The sequence below is a fragment of the Lotus japonicus genome, chromosome 5 (assembly GCF_012489685.1).
Source record: "Lotus japonicus ecotype B-129 chromosome 5, LjGifu_v1.2".
Lineage (NCBI taxonomy): Eukaryota > Viridiplantae > Streptophyta > Magnoliopsida > Fabales > Fabaceae > Lotus > Lotus japonicus.
This window is the reverse complement of record NC_080045.1, coordinates 52,654,451-52,677,169: the sequence shown is the minus strand read 5'-3', so window position 1 is coordinate 52,677,169 and position 22,719 is coordinate 52,654,451. Positions and strand designations below refer to the sequence as shown.

The 22,719-nt window shown below is 37.8% G+C and overlaps 2 protein-coding genes and 1 pseudogene across 2 annotated transcripts; all 3 read right to left on the bottom strand.

Moving 5' to 3' along the window:
• Positions 1-10,485: 10,485 nt before the first annotated feature.
• On the bottom strand, positions 10,486-13,828 carry LOC130717100 (serine--tRNA ligase-like; annotated as a pseudogene).
• Positions 13,829-14,049: 221 nt separating this feature from the next.
• LOC130717095 (uncharacterized) lies at positions 14,050-19,725 on the bottom strand. The gene is made up of 9 exons (XM_057567206.1): positions 19,122-19,725; positions 18,189-18,440; positions 17,751-18,089; positions 16,886-17,548; positions 16,734-16,802; positions 16,148-16,315; positions 15,656-15,872; positions 15,210-15,554; positions 14,050-14,635 (listed from the first exon to the last, which is right to left on the bottom strand). Exons 1-9 carry the CDS (start codon positions 19,617-19,619, stop codon positions 14,541-14,543), a joined length of 2,646 nt encoding a protein of 881 aa, XP_057423189.1. The 5' UTR covers positions 19,620-19,725; the 3' UTR covers positions 14,050-14,540.
• Positions 19,726-20,653: 928 nt separating this feature from the next.
• On the bottom strand, positions 20,654-22,163 carry LOC130717099 (uncharacterized GPI-anchored protein At5g19250-like). Its single transcript, XM_057567213.1, has 2 exons — positions 21,686-22,163; positions 20,654-21,441 (listed from the first exon to the last, which is right to left on the bottom strand). Exons 1-2 carry the CDS (start codon positions 21,765-21,767, stop codon positions 20,936-20,938), a joined length of 588 nt encoding a protein of 195 aa, XP_057423196.1. The 5' UTR covers positions 21,768-22,163; the 3' UTR covers positions 20,654-20,935.
• Between the last annotated feature and the right edge of the window lie 556 nt (positions 22,164-22,719).

The window sequence follows — 22,719 nt, the reverse complement described above, 5'->3', positions numbered from 1 at the left end:
GCAAGGAGAGGCACAAGCTCAAGTGGCAGATCCAACATTGGTGGCAGATGGAGCAATTATGCAAGGAGAGGCACAAGCTCAAGTGGCAGATGGAGCAAGTATGCAAGCAGAGGCACAAGTGAGTCTTGGCCAAAGTGATGAAATGAATAAGAAAGTTTGGACGCATATTCATTTCATCACTTTGGCCAAGACTCACTTGTGCCTCTGCTTGCATACTTGCTCCATCTGCCGCTTGAGCTTGTGCCTCTCCTTGCATAATTTCTCCATCTGCTACCAATGTTGGATTTGCCACTTGAGCTTGTGCCTCTCCTTGCATAATTGCTCCATCTGCAGCCACCAATGTTGGATCTGCCACTTCAGCTTGTGCCTCTCCTTGCATAAATACTCCATCTGCAGCCAACAATGTTAGAGAAGACTTGTATCTCGACGCTTTTATAATTCAATAAACACGTTTTGCTTTAAAAAATCAATAGTTTAGACAATGATAACATTTGAAGATGGCAAAGGCCATAAAAATTGATGTCTCTTTCGCTGAGTTCTAAAGATATCCTCTTTAATTACTCTACCTTTGGTCATTTTTTCCTTTAAATTTGTGTAGGCAAAGTAATAAGTAATCGTGGTTTAGTCTATAGTACTATTTGATGTTGCGTTTGAATGTGTCTTCTTGTCAAAATTTCTAGTTGAATAAATGTACTCACTCGGTCATAGTAATTACGTGTTTTGAAGAAATTGTGCAATTATGCGATTATCTATCGTTAACAATTGCTCAAGAACAAGTTTGAGAAAATATATAAGTTTGATAAGGTTAGTTCTCGTTAGGCAATACATCTAAAAGAAAATGAAATGACTATATGATATGATTAGGATTTCGGGGGGATGTGTATAATAAAAGAGAGAAAGTGAGGAGAAGATAGATTTTTTAAACATGCTATAAAGTGATTAAATACATTTTTTCCTTTGAAGAAAAAAGCTTCAAAAAATATTTCAATACTTCTGTCCAAACTTGAAAGTGTACTAATGGTAAAGTGGATTAAGACCTTAGGCAAACTTAAGTGGGCAAAGAAACAAAGGTTGTTTTTTATTATAGTTTTTGAAAATTGTTTTTTGTTTTGAAAAACTGAAAAATTTAAAAACTAGTTTGTTTTCGAAAACAGTTCTAAATTTCAGTTTTTAAAACAAAAATACCAGAACAACTAAAAGATGTTATGTTTTCTGTTTCAATTTTTAATTTTCATATTAGATTTTTTTTTAATGTTGAAAAACATCTAATTTAAACAGCTTTTTCATGAAAAAACCTGTTTTCAAAAATAGTTTCCGAAAACAATTTTTAAATACCATTTTCAAAACTACAATCAAATAGGTCCAAAGTGTGCTGTCTTTTGTTCTCAACCACAAATGGACTATCGTTTCTCTATAGCTATTTTGACATTTATATGAAAATCAACGTATAACAAGCCACTATAACTTTTTAAAAAATTATGAGAAGAACATAAATAGATTGAAGCTTATGACACAAATCTTCATCTATAGAAAGGGAAATTGAGGGTCAAAATTGAATGCAAAGAACAAAACATGCAATAGTATGTAGTTGAACGAGGTGATAGAAAGACGAAAACACAGTAGAACAAAAACACTCCATAATAGAGAACCAGCCTGGACATAAAGAATCTAGTCCCAACAAGATGCAATCCCTGCTACTGAAGGTCAGAGTCGTACATAGACATTTTGGGAGGTGACAGCAATGTTTATTGTAAGAGATGAGAGCATTAAATGGTGATCATTTGATTTTACATCAACGGGCAAGATTAACATAAAGTCACATGACTTTTTTTTAAAAAGTCACGTGATCATTAATTAACATTTAATCTTAATCACTAATGTTAGATAAAACGGTCACGATTTAATGCTCTCATCTCTCACAATAAACATTGCTCTCATTTGATACGCCCCATATATATAATATGACAATGATATGAGAATCACTCCATCCCACAAAGCCAAGGCATCTAGGTAGCGTTTGGTAGACAGGTGGGAAGGGAACAGAACAAGATAAATGGGTCGTTCCTTTTGTGTTTTTCATGTTTTTAAGATGGAACGGAATGGAACGAGACAAAAGGCTTCAGGAACGGGACACTTTGGTTCCCTGAAAAAGGGTGGAGTGGAAGGGAACGGAACAGAACACTCTATTAAAACTTTTGCACGATAAAAAATACCCCTAATTTATATTTGAAATTTTATTTTTCTAAACAGTTTAAAATCTCTTCTAAAATTGAATGCACTTATTATATTTGTAGACAAAGTTAAATGAAAATATACTTTTTCAAAAATATCACTTAAAATAAAATCAATTATTTTTTGAAAAGTAAAATCACTTTTTGTAAGCAATGATAAACGAGCCAATTAGAGTGCGTTTGATTCAACTTATTTTGGAAAAATCATTTTTTAATGAAAAAATCACTTTTTTAATTAAAAAAACACTTTTTGTGTTTGTTTCAGGTGAACCTGAAAACAGATTATTTGAAATAGTTATTTAACTTATCATAAAAAGCTATGATGATAGATGAGAAGAGATAAAAAAAAGTGATTTTAATTAGAATAGTCAAACACGAATCAACTTATGTTTTTCTCAACATCTCTAAAAATAAACATGCAGGGTTATATACGTAATTAAAATCATGGTTATGTTCTAATGACTTTGAGTTACCAGACACAACAGACAAAACATTATTATCCTGGTCCATCCTGTTCTATCTTGTTCCGTTCTGTTTTGTCCTGTTCCGTTCTGTCACCAAACGCTACACTACTGTTATAACTTAATTTAACGTATTCAATTTTTTTTATAAACATCCAATACCTAATCACCCTGTGGATACCGTCAGATTCGAGATTTAGTCACAATTAAGGTTCATCATCCATCCCCCAAAGTGTATTGTGTGAGGATCGAACCCGAGAGCTCTTCCTACACCACACACTCAGCCTGTGTTGCCAACTGAGCTACCCTTCTTAGGTCATATTCAATTATTTAAATAATGACACAGTTACAAATTTTAAAACTAGCCATTATTATTTTTATTCATGTATTAGTTTGTATATTGGACTCGACAATGTTTACTTTAACCAGGGTTATTTTAATATCCTACTAATATGTGAGTTTACAAATTAAGACAATTATATTTGAGTTAATAATTTACATTGTGATAATTGGATGATCTAATTAAGAAATCCAATAAACATTTTATATCGGTATAGGTTTTGTAATGTGTAATACCTAGTAGACAATCTAATTAAGCTTAATGAATTCTAATTAGATTTATATATAAAAAATAACATAGGGTTTGGTCCTAGGCTAATCAAACAAGTTACTTATTTTCCTCTATTCTCATCTATTAAGACAGAACTAGAGAAAAGAATTAATCTGTAGAAGATCATCAAGCCCTCAACCTCATCACTTATCCGACGTCATGAAGTCCGATATGCTAACTGGTGTCGTTGAATCCTTAATTTTTCGATACTTCGGAAAAATAACAGAACAAAACAGAAACTACAAACCACCCACTAAGTCATATAGGAGCAGCGTTTGTAAATCCGGCCATGGCTCCTCCATCATCGTCAAAGGGGTCGGTCTAGAGAAATACTTGGCCAAGTAGTCTGCAACTCCATTGCAATGACGCGGAATGTATCGTAATGAAACACTCCAATTCCTCTGCAGCAGCTCCACAATCTGTTGAACCTCTAGGACAAACCTTGCAGTATCTGTGTCCTCAATTGCAGCCAATAACTCCTTGCAATCACTCTCACATATCAGGTCTCGGATTCCCTTGCTCCAAGCCAAGCGTAATCCATCCCGCAAGGCTATAGTTTCTGCCAAGAAAGCATTACCCCCACAAACATGAGATGCAAAGCCACACATCCAAGCCCCATGCTCATCCCGCAGCACCCCTCCAGAACCCATAACATCTTCATGTTCACGGAAGCTCCCATCTATATTTAGTTTTAATTTCCCTGGTGGTGGCCTCTCCCACTTCAGGTTCACTACCTCCCCTCTATCTACTGTCATTCCAGACTTGCTGCAACGTTTGAAGTCCTCAAAGTCCTGAAAAATTCGCCTCACGACTTCTTGGACTGACCCCGGGTTATCCTCAAAAATTCTTTTATTTCTCCACTTCCAAATGCCCCATAGACATGATAGGAACAGCAGCCCATGGGTACCTCGCGCCATAACTTCAACCCAAGGCCCTGCATCAACACACCAGAAACCACTCCACGAAGGTGCCCCAATTCTGAGCCAAACCTCTCTTGCGTGAGGGCATTCTCGCAAGCAATGAATAACATCTTCACTATGGCTTGAGCAGCTTCCACAAGCTGCATTTGCTGCAATATGACACCTGAAACGATGCCTATTAGTGGGGAGAGCTTCATGAATGATTTTCCAAACAAAAAGTCAAATTTTCTCTGGGACACCTAGCTTCCAAACCCAGGAGTAGTTTCGACTCCCAGACCTGTCCCTCTGACTCGCATTTAGCCAGGCATAGGCTTCCTTCACTGTATATTTCCCTGTTCTTCCCGGTTCCCAGACCCAACTGTCAACACGATTCTGAACAACCTGAGGAGTGATCCCTTGCAACCGGGCCAAGACTTGAGGAGGCAAGGGCGTATATACCTGGTCCAACACCCAGTTCCCATTATGAACTAGGTCTCCCAAAGTAAGTTGCGTATCTGCGATGTTCACGTAAGGAATCTGATTCGCTATTTTCCCCATCCCACTCCAATCAGCGTACCACAACGATGTTGTTCCAGTCCCCATTCTGAAGTTGAACCCCTCCTTAAGCCTGTCCCGGGCTTTGAGGATCCCTTTCCACACTGGCGACGCATTCTGGACTTGCTGGACTTGCATCAGAGATGAATTAGAGAGATATTTTTCCCTCATCACGCGAACCCACAACTTACCCGGTTTATCAATGAGGTTCCAAACTGCCTTGCCAAGGAGAGCTGCATTAGCATGATCCATATCCTTAACTCCAAGCCCTCCATATGCCTTCTCCTCCGTAACTATATCCCAGTTAATTAGGTGCCATCCTCGATTATTTTTCTGTTTTGACCACAAAAACCTTCTCATAGTTTTGTTCAGCTCCATGATAATTGATCTAGGTAACCAGAACACTTGCATCATGTAAGTTGGAATCGCTGCCATCACTGACTTAACCAAACAAGTTCTCCCCGCCAGATTCAGCATGCTGCACTTCCATGAAGACAGTTTCTGTTTTACGTTCTCCAGAAGGAACTGAACATCCATCTTTCTCATGTTACCACTTTTGAGGGGGAACCCTAGGTATCTGCCTAGGTCTCTCACGAACGGAATTGGAGCAATCCCAGAAATCACATCACGGATCTCCGGCCTGACTCCCTTAGAAGTTATAGCCTTGGATTTCTGCAGATTAATTTTCAAACCTGAACTGTTACAGAATTGTTGTAATGTTTGAGCCACCAAATTTACCTGTTCAGAAGTAGCCTGGCAGAATAATAGGACATCATCTGCAAAGAAGAGGTGAGAGATCGGGTGACCGCCATTCGAGACTCTCACTGGTTTCCAAGCTCCAGAATCTACCAGCTCCTGAATTCTGACCGAAAGCCTCTCCATAACGAGCACAAACAAATAAGGGGAGATCGGATCACCTTGGCGGAGACCTCTTCCAGGTTTAAAGGGGGTTAGGCGCTTGCCACTCCACAACAAGGAAATCTCGGAAGAGCTAATGCAGCACATGATCAGCTCCACTATCTTAGGCGGAAATTTGAAAAGCACAAGGGTTTCCTGAAGGAATGCCCAAGACACACTGTCATAGGCCTTCTCTAGGTCAATTTTAAATGCCAGACTTCCCTTCCTTGAGGTAGATCTGCTCATATGGTGTATCACTTCTTGAGCTACAAAAGCATTATCCATTGTACCCCTCCCTGGTAAGAAGCTACTCTGCATTGGGCCTATGATCATGTCTAGGAAAGGTCTAATTCTGCTCACCAAAACCTTTGTTATAATCTTGTACGTCACATTGCACAAGCTTATGGGGCGAAACTCACGAATCGTGGATGGATTATCAACCTTAGGAATTAGCACAACCAAGGTTTCCATCAAGTCTGTGTTTACTATGCCTGAGTCAAAAGCTTGTTTCACCATCCTCCAAAGATCTTTCCCTACTCGGTTCCAATACTTTTTATAGAAAAAAGGTTGAAACCCATCCACTCCTGGAGCTGTGAAAGATTTCATTGACATTAGGGCCCTTCTCACTTCCTCCTTCTCAACCGATTCACCCATAAGGTAGCAAGCCGCATCTGATAGCTGAGGAAAAGCTCCATGGGGAAACGGCGAGCCTTGCCAATTCGGGTCAGCAACAAAGAGATTTTGAAAATAAGTTTGTGCTTCCATAGCTAACACATTTGGGTCCTCACACCAATCTCCTGAAGCCAACTTTAACCGATGGATTTTCTTTCTTTTCCCCCGGAGCACTGCCTGAGCATGGAAGTATGAAGTATTACGGTCTCCAAGCCGAACTCTATTATCTCTAGCTTTTTGGTACCAAAGAATTTCTTCTTGCTTCAAAATATTCCGGAATTCATTCTGCAGCTGGGCTTCAAACTGCACCAAATCAGAGGAGATTTTAATGCCTAGTTCCCGCTGCACACCTCTCAACCGCGCCTCCACTCTACGCTTCCTCCTATAGATGTCCCCAAATACGTGCTCATTAAATGAAAGTGAATCTGTGCGCACCCTTTGCAGCTTGGTTTGGATAGAATCTTCATCATTCCTCCAAGCATTTTCCACCACTGTCTGGTACTCAGGGTGCTCCGCCCATGCTGCCATGAATTTAAATGGACGATTCCCATGGTTCCGATGGTTGGCGCCACAGGAGATGAGCAACGGACAGTGATCTGAATGGACCCTACTCAGGCACTCAACATAAGCATTTGGAAAAGCCACCCTCCAGTCCACATCCCCAATTGCTCTGTCTAATTTTTTGGATAAAACTAGCCTGTTGTTATGTTTCCTAAACCAAGTGTACTTACCACCCACAAGGCCAAGGTCTATTAAACGACATTCTTCCATCATAGCAGCAAAACGAGCGGCTCTAGCTCCATAGAACTCCCCCCCTCGCACTTCAGAAGGCAAGAGGACTTCATTGAAATCACCAGTTAGGAGCCACGGTTGGACTATCATGCTCCTAACCTCCGTTAAATGATCCCACAAAAGCCCACGCTGAGAGGGGGTAGGAGAAGCATAAATCGCTGAACACACCCATGAATAACTTTCCCTCCACAATTCGAAGGTTATTGCTTGGCTGTGGTGACACAACACTCTAGTGGACACAGCAGTGCTGTCATTTTTCAACACCCAGATTCCCCCTCTAAAACCGACTGCCTCTTCCAGGAAGATAGGAGAGAAACTCAGAGAGTTCCAAAAATGACGAACTCTGGCAAAACTGCAGCGAGGTTCGACGATAATGCAGATATCTGGTTTCTTATGTTGCACCAGATCTTTCACATATAACTTGCCATTCTCATGCATGGCACCCCTAATGTTCCAAGAAACAATAGTAAAGTCTTCAAACTCTATCATTAAATATGTACAATAATTAGGGGACATAGTCCCTTGGCCCCCAACGAGGCAAACATAGGGTTTACTTATCATGAATTGTAATTCCCATAGGCCTGCTTGAGCCTGCAGTATCCCTATTTCCATTAGCAGGGAGGTTTCTTAACCTTGCCATGTAGTCATCTATTTCTCCAAAACTCTCACTGGAACCCCCAAAAACAATTTTGTTACTACTTGAGGGCCCCATTTTAATTTCCTTTGCCTTCATATCACGCACCGCTGTCTCCCACTCTTCTCCACGCGCCCTTCTCTTTTTTGTATCACTTGTTGAAGTTGTTGCGAGCCCACTACCAATGCCAAATTTCAAGCCTTGCACATTCTTAGGCTGAAGACTAGGCAGCATTGACTTCACCTCCTTGGATTTTAGAGCCCCATGATTGGTTTTTGATTTATGCTGCCCATGATTAGCATTAACTCCCTTGTCTTTATTGGTTTTGACTTCCACTTTTTGAGCCATCTGTTTCGTCAGTTTCTTTTTCTTCTTTGAAACCACCATCCACTCACCAAATATTTCCTCTGGTGGTTTCAAATTTGAAATCTTTTTCTGTGGGCCCCCCTCCTTAGAATTAGCAACTTCCATGCAATCATCATTATTGGTTGCCACAATTGTCGGAGATTCCATCACCTCATGGGCAACCGTTTCAATGTCGTTTCTGGGCTCGGGTTGCACCTTGTGTCCGCCCGCCACGCCGCCTGGCGGCGTTGAGTTAGCACCCTCTTCAACTGACATCCCGTTCTCCTTCATCTGCGGTTCTGCTTGCTCTTTCTCTTTCACCTTCGATTGAGGTGGAGTGGTGCATTCCCTGCTCCTGTGTCCATAGCACCCACATTTGGTGCAGATGATGTGAAGACCCTCATATTCTATGTTGTACCAATAATCCTCAATCATGATTTTCCCGTAGACCGGCTTGGATAAATCCAGTTCGACACAGATCCTTGCAAAGCGACCTCGTTCACCTCGTAGCGTGTTGATATCTACTCGAATTGGCGTACCAATCACTTGAGCCACAGACATCAGGAAGCTTTCGTCATAGAAAGCCACATTCAATCCTGGCATACGAATCCAGGCTAGAGTCTTCTTCACTTTTGCCGCTGGTGAAATGAATTCCGCACTCCAAGTGGATACCGCTAGATAATGATCAAAGATCATCCACGGACCTCCCCCAATCACCTTATTACGATCCTCCACCACGTCAAACTTGACCATGAAGAACCCATTTCCCACATCCAACAATTCAAAATCTCCTGATAATCTCCAGGTAGACGCCAGCTTAGCTTTCATCACCCGGTATCCCAATTTTTTGCCTAGAAGGCACACCACCAGGGCCTCTTTCCAAGGAGCACACATGTTCTCAATGACAGACTTATCCACCACAATTCTTGGTAGTCTCGGGTCACCCCCCACAAATTCCATTCTCATCTTTCCCTGCTCAAAAAGATCCACTCTTTCCTTCGGGGCATCAGCCTTCGCCCCTCCCATGAGTTTGTCCCTGAATGACATACGATGCGTTTTCCCGTCCCCTTCCGGGGGCTTTTCCCTGTGCAGAGAACCACCACCACCGCCGTCCGGGGGGTTGGAGGCTTGCGTCTCCATCTCACAGTCCATAGTTTATTTGAATCCTTAATAATCTTACATGAGATAAGATAATAATCTTACATGAATATATGGTCAATTTATTTTGATCTTTTCCTTACAAGTGACATAAAGCATGGCTCTGATACTACTTGTAAGGAAAAGAACAAAATACACTGATCATAATGTATTAGTTTGTATATTGGACTCGACAATGTTTACTTTAACCTGGATTATTTTAATATCCTACTAATATGTGAGTTTACAAATTAAGACAATTATATTTGAGTTAATAATTTATATTGTGATGATTGGATGATCTAATTAAGAAATCCAATAAACATTTTATATCGGTATAAGTTTTGTAATGTGTAATACCTAGTAGACAATCTAATTAAGCTTAATGAACTCTAATTAGATTTATATATAACAAATAACATAGGGTTTGGTCCTAGGCTAATCAGACAAGTCACTTTTTTTCCTCTATTTCCATCTATTAAGATAGAACTAGAGAAAATAATTAATCTGTAGAAGATCATCAAACCCTCAACCTCATCACTTATCCGACGTCATGAAGTCCGATATGCTAACTGGTGCCGTTGAATCCTTAATAATCTTACATGAAGATATGATCAATTTATTTTGATCTTTTCCTTACAAGTGACATAAAGCACGACTCTGATACTACTTGTAAGGTAAAGAACAAAATACACTGATCATATACTCATGCCAAATTAGCGAGGGTTGAATGAAACCAATTAGCATACCTGACTCCACGACGTCGGATAAGTGATGAAGTTGTATGTTGATGGTCTTCCACAAGCTAATCCTTTTCTCTATGGGCTCTCTCAATAGAGTAGAAAAAGTGACTTACCATATTAGCCTTGGAAACCAAACCCTTTGTTGTTCTTTATATAAAAATATAGTAGAGTCTCGTTAACCCTAATTAGGTTTTCTATTGGGTATTACACATTGCAAAGCCCATACCAATATAAAATGTTTATTGGACTCCTTAATTAGATCATCTAATTAGCACAATATAAATTATTAACTAAAATATAATTGTCTTAATTTGTAAACCCACATATTGGGTTATTAAAAATAATCCAACAATAATGTGCATTAAAATATAATTAACTAAATAATTAAAAAAAATTATAAATTTAATTGATAAGGTACACAGGTACCTTAGAACACCAACATGGATAAATAAAATCTAAAAAAAAAACATAAATAATCATTCATAACATGATGAAAAGTTGTGCCATGTAATAGACTTGCTTGGGAGTAATTTTTTGTGTTGCCAGCACTTGAAAACCTTTGACATCAAACTATTTATATGTATGCCTTCCTCTTGTAACAAGAAAAACTATTTATATGTATAACTACCAATCGAACCATTGAATAACATATCATGATAACCGTAGAAGAAAATAACTGAGAGAAGGAAAACTTGAAGATGAAAACTGAAAGGCAGGAAATACTTTGATTTCTTCCGTTTGGCTTCATTATAAGGCTAGTTCTTGAAAGGCATGAAAGAATTTCCACCCATGTATGGCCTGAGGGCTTCTGATATCTCCACTCTGTCATCCTTCTGGTTGTTCTCTAGTATGCAGCAAATGGTCCTCTCAGTAACGGTGGGCGTGGAGTTTAACATGTGAACATACTGCTTCATCTGCTCATTGTTCTGCAATAGTAAAACATGCAAAGCATAAGGAAATGAATATTTTCATTCACAAGATATTGAATAATACTAATTAAGTCATCAATGTGATGAAATTGCGCATAGCAAACCTTCTTCTGTCCATATCGAATTTCACACGTTCTGGCCTGATAGTCTGTACAGTTTGAACAGGACACAAGCTCCCTATAAGCTTGAGAAGCTGGAAACCATGCTTCTAGATCATACTTCTTTGCTGCAGCTGTGCAGCATCATTTAAAGCACCGGATACAATGGAAACAACTTGATACGGAATGTTTAACTGCAGCAAATATAATTTAATTACATAAGAAAGAAAAATAAAAAGAGGGCAAAGAAAGCAATCAATTTAGGTTGGAAACCACTAAGGGATCAATCTATATACAATGATAACATCTACAAAACAAAATGGAATGAGGTAATGCCAACATATTAGGTGCTACGAACAATAATCAAAAGCATACAACACAGACATAGATTTAAAATTTTTAGAAAGACATGTAGGTATGCACGAAATATCCCCCGGCTAGATATGTTTCAGCATGTCAGAGACATCATTTCCTTATATTTAATGGCGCCTTGAGATTCAGTAATCATTTACAAATTATATATTTAATTGAAATTTAGACTCATAGAAGATGGCTTCAAACATATTTTAGCTGCATAATGAGGAATGACATCATACCTCCTTGTACAAGTCCTCGGAGCTTTGTAGCATTTCCTCATGCATATCCCACGAATCATTGCCATTTGGACTAGTTATACAAAACTGCTCCACTTTCTCAAATTGGTGAACTCGGAAAATTCCTGAGGTATTGCGAACATGAGATCCAGCTTCTTTACGGAAGCAAGATGAATATCCAGCATATCTATAGAAAGTATATTACCAGTGTTAAAATTAAACAGTCTTTCAAGTTCCAAAACTAATATATACCACCAAATTCGAATTACCTTATGGGTAGCTGGGAAGGGTGGATCCAATCATCCAAATGATATGCACAAAGTGGTTGCTCTGCTGTGGCAATCAGATATTTGTCATCTCCTTCACCAGTTACCTAACATAATAATAGCTCCTTAGTTAAGCTCAGGAAAATATTAAGGTGGTCTTTGGTTTGTTATTATTTTTAATTTTCAGATTACATAATCATTTATAATCACAAAATTTCCACCCGGTCACTATCCTTCCAGTCTTCAAAGTTTTAGGAAGGAAAAATAAAGTGTTTTCATAATTCCCTTAACAAATCTTTTACCTTAAGAATTTTACCTGGTAAAGTTCTTCATCAAATTGGGCTAACTGAGCAACCTTTGCCATTATTTCTTTTCTCATAAAGAAAGGGGTTTGTATTAAGTTATATCCCCTTCTCTCCGAAAAATCAAGCCCAAAGTTGATCAAAGCTTGATTAAGACGAACACCATCTCCTTTGAGATAGAAACCTCTACTTCCAGCTACATCAGCTCCTATTATGTATCAAGCAAGATGACATGATGAAAGATTAGGATACGTTCAGAGAAAATAGGATCAGAACGCAAAGTATTAAAAAGCCTGGCTAGCCCAGTTAAAATGCAGCAATGTTCAACCCCCTTGATTGGTGATCAGAATAAAGCGCTTCATGGCATAGAAGACAAATATAGTGAAAATGAGGATACACAATGAAAGTGAAGAAACTTGCACTTTGCCACATTAGATTTTTATGCACAAGCGAAGTGAAATTACAGATAAAAACACTCCATAGTGGCTACAATCATGATTCAAGACAGTGGCAGAATGAAGCTACAGAAATCATATGATAGTGAAATATCTACGTCAATCATACAAATGAAATGGTTCAGGTCAGGACGCAGAAATCACAAAAAATAAAAATAAATCATCACTTGAAAACTGGATTCAAAATTCAAACCTTTCTTTGTATCTGCTATCTCAAGAAGATCAACCAGATCGACATGTTTCTTCAGTTTAGGCTCCACTCTTCTCTCGCCCCACAATCTAACCACAACATTTTTGGCCTAATAAAACAGCATACAAATTAAACACAAGCATCATCTGGAACTGTCAAACAACCAATTATCCTAAAAGCTTAAGCTGTTGGGTAAGGTCATCATTGTCAATATCAACGGAGTCATGGACGAGGTTCCCAATTGTTCCCAATTTGGCATTCAAGAGCTTCAGAGTGTCCCGAACCTCAACCTCTTTCGTCGCTATTGATTTCTTAGTCTCCTCTGATTCACTAATCAAACTGGTTGCATCTTCACCAGCCTAACACACAAACTATATTTAGTACCTAACCAGCATGTAAATGTGATTTGGGGATTCAAAAAATATAGAAGAAGATGGTGATGATACTGACACGCTTGAGCTTGGAGACTTCCTTATTGATCTTGTTGAATTCTCTGCGCAGATTCTCCAACTCGAATTGAACTGAAAATTAACAAATAGAAACCAGTGAAATGTTGAAGTGAAGAGGGAGATAGAGAGATAGAGAGATAGAGAGAGAGATTACGCTTTCGCCATTGTTTGTCGAGATCGATAACCTCGTCGACAACTTCGACGGAGGCATAACGACAGCGTTGAGATTCACTGATGATTTCAGGGTTGTGGCCCTTCTCCTCCCTGAATAAGTTGATGTCCAGCATGCTTGCTTGTGGTTGAAGGAAACTGAGAAACAGGGTTTTGCTTGAAATCAATTTTTATTAGGATTGAATGTGTTTTTACTTTTTATAGCTCACTTATCATGTGGGTAGCTCAAGTGGTAGGAGCTGAGGGACATATGACGGGTGCAATTTATCTTTCCAATTTACCAAAAAAAAAAAATTTAGATTTCATTATGTTTAATTTAAAATGTTATTTTCAAAAACAAATGTTTATATTTTTAAAGATTTCAAAATTTTATTATGTTTTAAGTTTTTTATCAGCTGTGAAGTGTTTATTTATAAATTATTGATTAAACTTATGTTTTAAATAAAAAATAAATTTTTAATATTTTCAAATCTTATCATAATTTATTTTGATAAGACACAAGTAGAATTTATTTTGCAAAGTCACTCAAACAGAATTTGGGAGCAAAAACTGCATTTAAGCCTATTTATTTTGTTGAGACTTGGTTGCCTTTCAAATTGAAGATGAGTCAGGCATGGAAGTATTGCAACTGTGCTCTAAAATTCAAATCAAATTATTCATAAACTGAAAATTGACAAAACTCTATTGTGTAATATGGTTAAGGGAAGAGTCCCAGTTGCTTTACAACACCAGCATCATTTGATAACTTAGCAATATCATGCCCTCATGTAATATAGTATAGTTCTTCTTATCACTAGTAGTAATACACCTGTAACATTTTCTAAGGATTCCCTTGAAAGAATGGTAACCTATTGAAGAAAGAATGATCTTAATTGGTGACTTTGCCTGAGCCATGCAATCGTGTGATTTATATTCCACATACAACCTCCCTTCACTTCAAGGACTGCTGCTAGAGTGCCAGAGGCCTCACCCAACAAACCAAAAATATGGATCCTGTTCCTGCCACAGTCTCGCTGATTTTTCTTATAGAGAAAATAATTTAGACAGCACATTGAAAAATCTAATGTTAAGAGCCTCCAAGTAATAAGAGACGCAATTGAATTGGCAGGTGTTAATTCTTGGGAGGATCGGAACTTAAAAGATTAACCCATAAATTAATGAGCTTGACGAAGTATTGCTTCCCATTCCATGTCACCAAGTTTAGCCCTGATCCAAAAACAAAATCATGTGGAAAAATTACAAGGCTAAACAGGATGATAAGTAGTTTAAGATTTCCACATAGCCTTGTAGCTATTTATCCAAACAGAAACTAAATCAAATACAATTTGGCCTTAAGAATATATCAACCATTGGGACATATTGAAGAAAGACACTTGCCAACATTGATCTTAAGGAACGTGCATAGTATTTTGTTCCATTTCATATATTAGGTGTGTTTCAGTAGTCTAGTCCTGCAGGTCCACCCTCCAGAGAACATGTGAGATTGTTCAACTGCTAACATATGTTTAGCTAACATGAAAAAAATTCATTGGGCTCTCTATGTGGCAAATGGCCAAAGAATAGGATCAAAGCTGAAGAGATATCCTAATTACTAAACATCAATACTGGACAAAACATGCAAGGGAAATGTTTATGCTTAAATGATTCATTTTCCATATCAAAGCATTGTCAGACCTAAATACTTCGTCACATATTTAAACAAAAACTATTAAAAACAAAAACTTTGGGTCAATATTTGTCACTTGTGTTTCAAAAACAGTCAATTTTATTGTGCACATACCTGGTATGAGATCAGCAGGTAGGGCTGACAACTGACAAGTTGTTTCTTCTCCAGAGATGACATAGTTCTGAAGGACATGGTCATCAAGCTCATGAATGTATTTAATGGATTCAACTAATTTCCTTGAAATGTAATCTGACTCAAAATGATTCTGATTTGATATACACAAAAGAGCTTCTTCAAGTCCTGAAGTCAACCATAGACTATAACACTCGTTCAAAAGAGCAAATAAACTTGTAGGATCTATAGATCCAGATAACATCCATGGCTTGTGAAGTTTGGCTGAAGCTCCAATAATTTCTGCCACTCTATAAATTTCTCCAAGTGCATGAATATACTTAACACCTATATCAACCCACCAACCCAGAAAAAAGGAAGATGTTAAATTCAGATTCCATAAGTTGATAGTAGCACATGATTAGGCATGGTTTAATCATGTCGATTACCTTTTGGGTTAGATAATATCTGGTCATGGACATTCTTTTGTACTGCTTGCTTCCAAATATAAGCACCATGTTTCAGCTCTTGAGAACAAACAAAGGCCACTTTGGACCATATGGTAAAATAATTCAAATGTTCTTCTCTTGATCCCAACTTGAGAATTCTTAATGTTGATACTGCATCTTTCAAAAGTTCAATAGCAGGTTTCATATCCTTCTCAGCCTATCCAAACACAAATAAAATAATAAAATAACAAGTGTTATCAAGCTAAATGGTCCACTAAGAAAGGTTTTAAAATAATTAATAAAACAAGGAAATATAATCCATATCCATAAAAATAATTTCCAAGAAAATATGTCAAAAATATTGCTACTGATAAAAGCGCCTGATCAGTTATCATATATCATGTTTATAACTTTAAAGTCCTACAGTAGTTCACAGTGCCCATGCAAAAGTATAAAATAAAACTTAAAAGATACAACACTAAACAGACATACCATGGACAACCTCGATGCTAGCTGGTACTCTGACTCAATAGGTTGGAACTTCGGTTCCTTCAAAACTTCAAGAAGCACAGTCAAGTTCACGTTTCTTGGTGAATAATTATCTGATAGATATTCATCAGGGATGTTCATATTATCCTGATGCAGTATCTTTGAAAATTCCTATGAAAGAAAAATAGAAACATGGTTGAAACTATAGTAAAGGTACGCATTTAATAGTAAAGGTACGCATTTAATTAATAATTAACAAGGCCAAATAGCCACACACAAATACAAGCAGAAGAAAACCAATTTCACAATAACTTATAACCACTGGCTCAACTCAATCATGTTTGATAGGAGCCTTTCTCCCAATGAACATGAGTCACAACCATGCCATAAGGCATGGATTATGCCAGCTTTTGTGCTCAAATACTGCCAGATCTACTGTAAGATTTCCCCATTTCCAATATGGACAGAATGTTATTCCCCTATCCACTTCCCCAGGTTGTACACTTACTACTGTAAGGTAAAAATGAATAGCCAAAACAACTATATTAAACAGGAAAATTGATAACAATATACTAGTTCATACACTGACCTGAATTTCCTTCTCAAGAGCTTCTGATTTTGCATCTTCACCCGAAAGAACAGCAGCATTTTGAGCTACCTAAGAGTTTTGGTATTATGAACAATTTTAGTTCCAGTAAATATTAGCATTTTATCAAAGAAAGACCACAAAAGGTTACCTACCTTAAGATTTTGAAGATGGAACAGGACATCATTGCACAATTCATCCTTCAATCTGCTATAGAACTCTACACAATCAGTTGGCTCTAACTCTGTTGATGACTGCATCAGCATCAGTAAATCTGTGTTATCAATGGTAGATGCCTGATCTTGACTTCTTGTTCCAGAGATGGCATCCTTAAATTCCCATGAATCATCCTCGAAATCATCATTACCATTGACCAAATCAGAATTTAAAACTGTCCTGGAAGACTGGAATCCATTCTCATTGACTTGTTGAGCATGATTGAAAGATGTTTCTTGGGCAGATTCCTCGGCACATCTGGTTCCCGGTGAAGCATCCTTAAAGTCCCCGAAATCATCATCAAAATCATCACCGTCAACCAAATTGGACCCTGAAATTTCGGGGAAGGCATGAATCTGATTTTCACTTCCTTTTGGTGTCACATCAGGAGTTTGGTTTTCAGCTTGATTATATAATGTCCATATCATGTCGTTGATAGATAAGTTGGAACCAGGACTATTAAAGCTGTTCCCCATTGAGGATTTTGGTGCATAGGGAGACAAATCTTGAGATATAGAAAGTTCATTTGTATCGGGCACCTCATCACCAAATATTGACAGAGGCAAGGCTTCCCTATGATTCTCTGAGCTTGTTAGGGGCTTCTGGAAATAGAAGAATAGTAACAAGGCCAACATGTTCAAAAAGTATGACGACTAATGGACATTTAAACAAAATAATGTGCCATAAGACAAACTCAGCCAATCATTTTTGTGGGTCCCAAATAAATGAATATCCTTTTTTGAAAAATTAAAACTAGACAATACCACATGATATAGAAAACATGACATTGGGCTGATTCAGTACCTCATGCTTTGTTTCTTTTTCCGAAACTGCGTCCTTTGATTCAAACAAATTCACATCTGAAGCAACATTTATATTGGTTGGGGAAACAATGTTGTTGTTGTTGTTGTTGTTGTTGTTGTTGTTGTTATCATCGTGGTTGCTTTTGTTTGTGAAGTATGATTCTGAAATATGACTGCCTTTGCCCAGGGAACTAGAATTGAAATTAAAGCCAAAGTCCCATTCATCAGATTGATGAGATTCTGATGCATGAGATAGATCTATAGTAGTATGGGAAGCTCCCCCACCATATTTGAGTACTCCTGTACTAGTGGGGCATGTGTCAGCCATTTTTGGTGCTTCCTAATACCACAAACCCACAATCAGATTGTGTTAATGCATATTCCTCGATAATCTGAAAATTTTCATATAAAATGAGGAAATTATGTTTACACAACTCACCAGAGTTTGATTTGATCCTGGCCATGAATGTGCATTCTTCAACTTCCCAAAATTTTCGTCAAACATAGTAAGCCCGGTTGCAGTTTCCTTCGATTCACTTTTGGGACCTGGTTGTGGGCTAATATGATCTTGCGATGCAGAGCTTGGGCTGAACTCAAATCCCAGGTGCCATCCACCGTTGTCTTTGCCAGGAATCCCAGTGGACGAATCACCAACACCAAGTGTACCGTTTTCATGCTTCGGCACCTCAGCCTTTGAAATATAATACAGTTTATGAGGCAAATGAAATTCAATGCATGGAAAAATAAGTCTGCATCATTTAATTTAATGTTTAACAACATATTAAGCAAGCACATGTTATTGTGATGAAATCAATCTCTTGACCAAGAGCATAGCTTCTTAATGTATTTGATCCTGATGGACATGCTAAAAAAGAAACAACTTCAAGACACAAACCATACCACTCCAGCATAAAAAGTAAAGCATGTAATACAACTATACAAGTGACAACTGATCTGTTGAGTATGGCTCATAGGGGCATTATTGTAATCTGAATCATTAGCATCCCTATATATGCTTGTAACACTGAAACCTTAATTATTGTATTTAGAACGAATCAATAAACGGAACTATAACTGCTCTATAGTAGCATACGTAAGCAATTTGGCCAAACTGTGTGATCAAAACTTTCGTGTGTTTCTCTCTACTCTAATCTGTATACACGTCGCAGTCCTAACATGATCAAAACCCTTTTTTTTTTGCATATCTTGCAACCCTTTCTCTCATTTCATTTCAAATGCAAATTCAATAATTACATAAATATGTAAAGTGCATAGTTTCCTAAAGCTAGTTTCATACTCAACAAGCTATGTAAAAAAGAATCCATTCACATTTGTTGAAGAAGCTGAGGGGCATGGATCAAGCATACATTACCTGAATATTCAGGCTCTTGTTTCCAGTTTCCCATTCCGCCGACTTGAATTCCCATCCATCCTCGTCCTCAGAATCTGGATTCAAATCCCTCGCGTTCGAATTCGTTACACCACCATTGGATGTGGAAGCTGATCCGTTTTCAGAACTCACATGAGGGCGCTGCTGAGTATACAAACCGGAAATCAAATTACTGATTCCATTCGAATCGGATCCGTTTTTCACCGCACCGCCACCACCGTTGGAGAAAAAGACATTGGCAGGAGCAGGTTCCTCTACCTCCTCCTCTTCCTCGCCGAAGATTGAAAGAGGAATAGCTCCATGAGGCTTCTTCGCCGGAACGGCGGGATCGGAGGGGGGAACGGCGAAAGGGTCGAAGGGTTTTGACGAGGCTCCTCCTCCTCCTCCATTGAAGTGGTTAGAGGATTCGGTGGGTTGATTTGGAAAGGACGCGAACTTGAAGTCACCGAAGCTCTCGTCATCTTCCTCTTCCTCCGCCATAGCTCAGAGATTCTCGAATGAATGAATCGGAGGATCTCTGTGTCTGAATTGGGTTCGTTTGCAAACGGAAGAAGAAGAATGTAATGGCTGACGTGTAACGGCACAACTACACCCATCATTATATGGATTTTCTTCGCTCTATTTTTTTTCTCACTCATATTTGACTAACCATTCAACTATAATTCTGTAAAGTTCATTTTCTATAAAAAAAAAAAATAATTATTGAGAGAGATAAAATATGTTTTGATTATTAGGAATGTTTATGAAGAAGAATTTGTTATGAGATGTCTACTCAGAATCTCAAGATAATAGAATTATTGTGGTGAATGTGAAATGCCTTAGTGTCCGACAAAAATAAATATCATGTGTCTTCTCCTTTTCCCGTAAACCGTAATTGCGCGACCACCATTAGTCTTTTCTTCTTCTCTCTACTTCTCATCACAAAAGACCCCAGGAGGCCACAAAGGCACAACATCGACTATAGTGCTTTGGAGTTCTACTTATCTCTATCCCTTTCTCTTCATTTTCACTATAGAGTTTTTGATCTGATCCATATTTTCTTTAGATATTGAAGCACAATCTTGCACCCATGGCTCAATGAGTTCATCCTCAATGCCTTTGCCATATGCTTCACCGTCATTTGAGATTGAAGAAGAACTTTCGGTGGATGTGCATATAATCGTCGTCCTTTTCTCTAATTTGTCACAATCATCTCAATTTTCTGTTGCAAAATTTTATTGTCTGGATCATTATAACATTGGGTGTCGAGTTTGATGGTTATTTTATTGTCTGGATCTTTATAACATTGGGTGTCGAGTTTGATGGTTTGTTATTTTCCACCCGATGATACAAACATGTTTTGCTCGAAATCAACTATATATATCCAATTGTGTTAGACCTTGCTAGTTTTCTACATCATATCTACACCTCTTAGGCTCTTATAAATGAGTCTTATGGAAAATGAAAGATGTAATAAGACAACTAATGAAAAAGCAAGAGAAAAATAAAAGAAATGTAAACTGGGTGTAAAGAAATAATTTTAAAAATACATCACTCCAAATTTTATTGGTCAAATATATTGACAGTCAAATCACAATATACAGATTTTTTTCTGAGGGCTCAAATCACAATATACATGATCCACAAATACATTAGACAAGTCCAGGATCAAGAAAACAATGTCACATTTCCCCATATGCACAAACAAAATTACAGAAAAATGAATATTTTGTCCCAGTAACAAAGAAAATGAATTGAAATCAAATCAATAATAAATAAAAAAAATCCCACCACATGAAGCATAGATAACAATCAATTTAGCTTAGGAGAACAACAAGCACACTGAAGAAGGCCAATAGCATGCAGTGGCTCGTCCAAGCTTCAGAAAGCAGAGAAGTTGCAGAGGAGAAATCTCCAGAAGCTGTATCAGTACTGATAATAAGAACCATCCAATTATCTTCAGAACCAACCCCTGCTATTGTATACCTTGAATTGTTCAGATACTTGTTGAACCGACTCGATTTGGTGTAGTTGGAAAACAGATAATCTGGGTCCAATTTGGGCACACAAACAGGCATAACAACACCACCACTTGTGGTGTTGAGATTAATCTTACATTTTGAAACACTCTTCTCGAAGTTGGGGAGCTTAGAGTAGCTTCCAGGTGCAGGGTAGAAGTTTTCACATTTCTCATCTTCAAGATCATCTAGGTCGTCTGCAATCTTTTCAGCTAAGCAAGAGAGCTTGCTGCGTTTCTCCAGGACAGGGAGGTTGAAGATTTTTCTGTATGTGTTGATGTCATGGAGCAGAGTCTTCTCCTCTTCTGCATGAGGAAGGTAGTTACATAAAGCAATGCATGTGTGCTAGAGTTATAAAATAAACTACATGATTTTTAAAATTTATAGTAGAAATTAAAGTTATAAATTACAAATTTTGCATGAAGAAAATATATTTAAACTTTATAATAGTGCAATGGTTGAGTCACTAGTAGAGATGATTATTTCAAGTCTCAAGAGACAAAGTAATATGACAAATATTAAATAAACAGGGACCAGTTTTTGTATTACCTCCACACATGACTGGACTTGGAAGCAGGTGGAGGGAAAAGACAGCCACAAGAAGGTAGAGACCTAGTTTGAAGGAAGCCATGTGGCTGAATTAATAGTGCAACAGTTGTACTTACTAGTGAATGCCTTAATTATCTGAGTTCATTTGATTAGGATAGAGGGTTACCATTATATAAGATCCAGGGGAGGGTAGAGGGGAGGAAATAAAAGAAACTTTGACAAGGAGAATGGAATAAGAATAAGAATGAAAAGGAAAAATTATAATATATTTCGAGAATGTTAAAATTTTCATAAATTGGAAGAAGAAAGCTATACTAAGCGCTTCCAATTAATATTTAAAATGGTTGGTTGTACACTGTTAATGTAAAATTAAGAAACACAACTATTGCCGACAACTTCGCGAGTATAAAAATATGGAATTTTAATTGTTTCTGAAAACACAATTTCTACAAGTATCTTAAAAAGATATTCCTGTGAGGTTATAAAAATTGTTTGAATAGAAATACTTTAAGAAATACAGTAAGCAAAGCTGTGCTTGTCCTTAATTATGCTTTCTCATCTGAGGGAGATACTCCTCGCTTTTATGGGTACCTTGCTTTTTTTTTTTTTGGTCAATAGAAGATTTTTCATTCCATGTGGGTTGAACCCAGAACAAATACAAGGCAAGGCCCAAAACAAACAGCTAATGTGGCGTAGCTAAACAATATGACAAAAAACACGTAGCTCGCTTAGCTGTCTCGGGTAGACACATACACCGAGTAAAAAGCCAAAAGATAGAGTCAAAAGCAAAAGGCTCTGCAAGAGAGAAACACCTAATAGTTTCTAGGGACAGGTACCTTAAGTACAATAACTAAAGCATGTGTTCCTTTTCTTGAAATAGACCAAAGAAAGTTCACAAGGAAACCAGATCCATAAAGCTAACATCTGGTACTCAAGGAGAACCCGTGAGGGAAAATAAACTTGAGTGGAAAATCAGTTCTTTGGCTAGAGAGCTACTAAGAATTCTGATCCTTGTTTAACAAATGGTGTAATTC

What these genes read in the sequence shown, in the direction of transcription:
- LOC130717095 (XM_057567206.1), bottom strand. Translation starts at nt 19,619, where the DNA reads ATGGCGGAGGAAGAGGAAGATGACGAGAGCTTCGGTGACTTCAAGTTC. An exon ending in CAGGATCAAATCAAACTCTG is followed by an intron (nt 18,090 to 18,188) that starts GTGAGTTGTGTA and finishes TTGTGGTATTAG; the next exon opens with GAAGCACCAAAAATGGCTGA. An exon ending in AAAAAGAAACAAAGCATGAG is followed by an intron (nt 17,549 to 17,750) that starts GTACTGAATCAG and finishes TTCTATTTCCAG; the next exon opens with AAGCCCCTAACAAGCTCAGA.
- LOC130717099 (XM_057567213.1), bottom strand. Translation starts at nt 21,767, where the DNA reads ATGGCTTCCTTCAAACTAGGTCTCTACCTTCTTGTGGCTGTCTTTTCC. An exon ending in AAGTCCAGTCATGTGTGGAG is followed by an intron (nt 21,442 to 21,685) that starts GTAATACAAAAA and finishes TTCCTCATGCAG; the next exon opens with AAGAGGAGAAGACTCTGCTC.